The sequence below is a fragment of the Gigantopelta aegis genome, chromosome 3 (genome assembly GCF_016097555.1).
Source record: "Gigantopelta aegis isolate Gae_Host chromosome 3, Gae_host_genome, whole genome shotgun sequence".
NCBI lineage: Eukaryota > Metazoa > Mollusca > Gastropoda > Neomphalida > Peltospiridae > Gigantopelta > Gigantopelta aegis.
In genome coordinates this window covers 65,827,324-65,832,464 of record NC_054701.1, presented here as the reverse complement: position 1 = coordinate 65,832,464, position 5,141 = coordinate 65,827,324, and the positions used below count along the sequence as shown (strand labels likewise).

General features: G+C 36.4%; 1 protein-coding gene across 1 annotated transcript; it reads right to left on the bottom strand.

Moving 5' to 3' along the window:
* Positions 1-396: 396 nt before the first annotated feature.
* LOC121391819 lies at positions 397-4,381 on the bottom strand. The gene is made up of 2 exons (XM_041523311.1): positions 3,827-4,381; positions 397-738 (listed from the first exon to the last, which is right to left on the bottom strand). The coding sequence occupies exons 1-2, from the start codon at positions 4,122-4,124 to the stop codon at positions 563-565; spliced, it is 474 nt and encodes a 157-aa protein (XP_041379245.1). The 5' UTR covers positions 4,125-4,381; the 3' UTR covers positions 397-562.
* Between the last annotated feature and the right edge of the window lie 760 nt (positions 4,382-5,141).

Genomic DNA, 5,141 nt, shown 5'->3' with positions numbered 1-5,141 from the left:
GTGTGTGTGTGTGTGTGTGTGTGTGTGTGTTATATGTTTTGATGTTTGTTTAGCAAAGTTTTCGATCAAAACTAAAGTTATTATCCTGATGTTTGTTGCTAGTTAACACTAACGAAACGTTGAATATTTCAATTTTTTTTTATACAAGTTTAACTTTAATGTGGTTTTAGTGGAAACAATTTGTAACACGTTTTAACAAAATTGAACTTTGAGAAAATAATGCAGTGTTTCGTGAACAATATCGAAGATTGGTTTCACTGTTTCTTTCTTTCTTTCAAAATTTAACAAAATTGAAATATCGATGTATTTGAATAATTTCTTCGATTTTTAGTTCTGAATAGTATGTACTTAGGTAATCATCACAAAACATAAAGAGCAAACATTTGAACAGAAATGTATGATCCAAAGATTTAATACGAGACGATCCAACAAACAACAACGATGTCATATGTTGACATACTGGCGTAACAATCACCATTTTGACATTCTTTGAGTGTCTACAGTCAAGAAACCGTGCTCAGAATTCTGGTATTGTGTTAGCCAAAGTCCGGTGTAGATTGCGTTAGCATACAGGTTGTGCCAGCGTTCGCTTGGTGACCTTTCCGTTGCAGCAGAGGTCGAAGACGTAGTCGTAGACGTCAGTGTTACAACACGCAGGCCGCATTCCTTGACGACGTTGCAGAACACCTGAGCAACAGATGTGTGTTCTGGGCTGGTATTGTTTTCCCTGACAAGTACCTGCAAGATAAAATAATATCATGTGGCATGTTTACATCATGAAAATTAAATAAGTAATAATGCCTTCAGCATGAAACATTTTACATTTTAACACATTCCTTGACGTGTAGTTGCAAAATAAATACGACTTAAGACATGCGGTATAACAACTATTTTAAATTGTAATACATTTTCTACCAGAAAAAAATTTGTGTTTACTTTGTAACACGTGTAATAAAATGTGTTTTCTCATAACATCTACAGTACAAGTTTACATTGTAACACCTACAATGTAAAATATGTTTTGTCATAACATCTGCAGTATATGTTTACATTGTAACACCTACAATGTAAACTATGTTTTGTCATAACATCTGCAGTATATGTTTACATTGTAACACCTACAATGTAAAATATGTTTTGTCATAACATCTACAGTATACGTTTACACTGTAACACGTACAATGTAAAAATATGTTTGTGACAACACCTGCATTGTAATAACAGTTACGAATTTTATATACTAGCACATTCATTATAACACATGACACGTTTATAATTAAAAATCCTGATTGAATTTAATATCAATTTAATAGTTCGAGTGACATCTACTCATAGAATATATATTACACAGGTGAAATATCGATGTTGTTTTGGTTATATGGATATGTGTGTGTGTGTGTGTGTGTGTGTGTGTGTGTGTGTGTGGTGTGTGTGTGTGTCTTTCAGGGGCGGGATGTAGCCCAGAGGTAAAGCGCTCGTCGGATGCGCGGTCGCTTTAGGATCGATCCCCGTATGTAGGCCCATTTGGGCTATTTCTCGTTCCAGCCAGTGCACCACGACTGGTACGTCAATGGCTGTGGCATCTACTGTCCTGTCTGTGGGATGGCGCATTTAAACGATCCCTTGGTACTAATGGAAAACTGTAGCGGGTTTCCTTTCTAAGACTATATGTCAGAATTACCAAATATTTGACATCCAGTAGCCGATGATTAATAATGCAATGTACCCTAGTGGTGTCGTTAAGAAAAACAACAACTTTAACTCGCTCTTCCACTCTCTCTCTCTCTCTCTCTCTCTCTCTCTCTCTCTCTCTCTCTCTCTCTCTCTCTCTCTCTCTCTCTCTCTTTCTCTCTGTGTGTGTGTGTGTGTGTGTGTGCGCGTGTTTCGTCGTTTTACAATGAAGATACTACACGTACACACCGTAGTGACATTTTCTTGTGTATATACTTGTATTAGTTTAGCCATGTGTCCGTTTCAATTCCTTGTATACTTTTAAGTTTGTTTAATTTATGTTTACGTGGTGTACATAAGTTGAGACGTAATCAAAACGTATTGTTTTGGGGTTTTTTAAACATACGTTACATTGGGTCATACATAAAACATACATCCCAGATGAACACGTCATCGCAAATCGTACACTAAACTGCAGTGTCATAGTGAAAAGGGCTGTCCAATTTCAGAATTGTTCGATCAATTTGTACAAGATACTAGTAGAGGAAACGAACCATAAATGTTAATTTTTAATTTTTACCTCACAAAGATCTGTTATTTCATTGAGTGATATATGACTCATTTGCCAAGAGTGAAAAGTAAAACAATTAACTAAGTATACCTATGTATGTCAGCTTTTAAAATTTTAAATGCTAATTTATTATTTTTGAAAAAAAGGTTTTTGTAGTAAATTAAATTAAAATAAAATAAAATCACTCTCTTTTAAAAACATATTTTTGTATTTAAAATAAAATGTGAAGTTAATATTCATGAGTTTAAATACTAAATCATAAAGTACTGACTTTACCGTTCAGTTATAATATTCACTTTTAAATTATTCATTATTCATTATAGTTATATAACATACTGTTGCCGACAATACTGTCAGCGTGTTAACATTTCCAGTATTATATATCAGTGGCGGATCTAGAAAATACTCTCTTTTTTTTGGGGGGGGGGGGGGGGGGGGGCAATGACATGAGGCGGAATGCCAAGGGAACTTTAGGGGAGGTTTGGAGAGGGATCGTAAAAATAAATTTAAATTAATATATAATAAAACTCACAAAATGTAGCAACCCCCCCCCCCCCCTCCTTAGATCCGCCTCTGTATATCGTTTGTGCCATATTACTGATAGATGAAAAACAAACTTCTCCCATATATAAAGCCAGTAGAAGCGACGTTTCAGTAAATATAGTGCATTTGACTGAAGCAGAAATTTTTATTAATATTATTGACTCGCTAAGTATTTAACGTGCCCATATACCTCTATGGTTTCGAACACGCCTGTCCCGAGGCCGGCTTCTGATAGGATCGGGGGTCTGACTCAGGACAGGCAAAATATTAACATTAACATGCAATTATTTTCAGTAAGAATTTATTTACACATAAGTTAAACGTACAGAACACATACATAAGTAAAGGATTCGAAAGAGTAGAATGTTTCTCAGAAAATTGAGTTAGCAAGAAAAAAACCCCCACCTATAAATAATGATTTATTTAAAAACAAATGAAGATAGCAAAGATGTTTTATAAGGGATAATACAATGTAAGTTCCGAAACTATCGGTCAGAAAACAACGTATATTTAAATTGGTTTTGTAAATCAGTGTATACTACATAAGAATATTATTACATTTCTCATTATAGTCCGTCTCATCCTCCTACGAAAACGTTGGGGTTTTTGTTTTGTTGTTTTTTTTGGTAAATAATTTCAGTTTGGTTTGACATAAGAAGAAAAGTAAAAGTGTTTTAAAAAATAATAATAATAAAAAATAAAAATATGTGTGCAATTTAAAAAACTATAGACTATAGATTACAATGTCTTTCTTTCTTTCTTTTACTTATTTCCGTGCTTATATCCAATTACAGTTCAAGCACGTTGTCATGGGCACACACCTCAGCTATCTTGGCTGGCTGTCTGGGACAGTGGGTTAGTTGTTAGTGTTTTGTGAGAGAGAAGAGGGTGTAGTGGTCTTACACCTATCCATTTAGTCATTACAATTCGCTCTGGGTGGGAGCCGGTACCGGGCTGCGAACCCTGTAACTACTAGCATTATGTCCGATGGCTTAACCAAGACACGACCGAGGCCGGTGTAGATTACAATTTGTTTCTTACCTCCAACAGCTTTCCCTTTGTTTTTCGGCATTTTTCTATGATGCCCGTGAGGCCCATTAATGATGTTGTTGGCGTTGTAGTTGTTGTTATGTTTCGCTCGATGTTGGCGTTGAACTCGATGCTGTTGCTGTGATGGCTGGCTCTTTTGAGCCGCAGATGTTTTGTCCGACGCGATTACCCCCCTTACTTTACCACTTCTGTGAAAAGGACTCTTGGGAAAGTTTCGAGTCTTTCCTTTCTGCCCACCAACCAGAACCAAACAGGCAACCAAAAGAAACAACAACGTTAACGACGACATGGTAGGAGTCGTCAGTACCACCAGTTCAGTATGTCGCCCAACTGGTGCACCACGCAGCTTTCAAAAGTTCCTCTGCGACTTTCTTGCAATTTGTGGACCGTCTCCCCGAGGACGCACTCTTAAATAATGAATGTTCAGAATTGTTGAGAGATCCTTGGCCGATCGCCGTCTCATCGAACTGGCAAACAGGGGCGACTCGGCGGAAGGTCTTTGTTCACATGTATCGTGCATGTGGTCCGATCACACACCGCTAATAACACCCTTGTTTGAGAGCAAGCAACAGGCAAAGCTCTTGGCCAACATCAAGACGTTTGTTTGGAAGAACTGTTTTATTTGTGCGAAGCCTCAAACATTATCGCGACACTATCAGGATCGATAGATTAGCAGATTCGTCACACAAAAAACTATTTTTTTTCTGTTGACAGTAATTTTTCTTTTCGCAATTTGCAAAACAAATGGTGACTTGTTACAATACCTTTGTGGTCATTTTTTTCTTTTCACATGTATATTTGTCGTTTTCCCCCCAAACAATGGTTAATTGTTCCAGTGTTTCCGGGATAATGAGTAGCGACAGAAAGGTTGTCCGAGCACGTGTTGAAAGATGGTGCATGTTGTTTGTTTATTGCCGACACGCCCTGTTTTGTCTTCCGAGATGTGAGAAAATCACGGGAATAGACAGATTATCCTAATCCGTGAAAAACATTATCTTAATCCAGACAGATTATTATTGTAATCTATAAAGATAGGTTTTATGTTTTGTCAGTTCTTTTGCGTCTCAAATAACAATGGTTTGAATTATTTCCAAAACTGTTGAGACATTTATCAGTAAAAGATAAGTCTTCGTGTTTTATAATCACCTTTTCAGTCCATTAAAATCATTATAGTTAAATGAACTAAACGGTGATAATAGTAAGTTAAAATGCTATCCTGTGTATTGTTCATATATGGAACTACAAGTCGACATCGGTGTCGTATAAAGTAGGGAATTGTTTGTTTTTGTTTTGTTTTGTTTTGTTT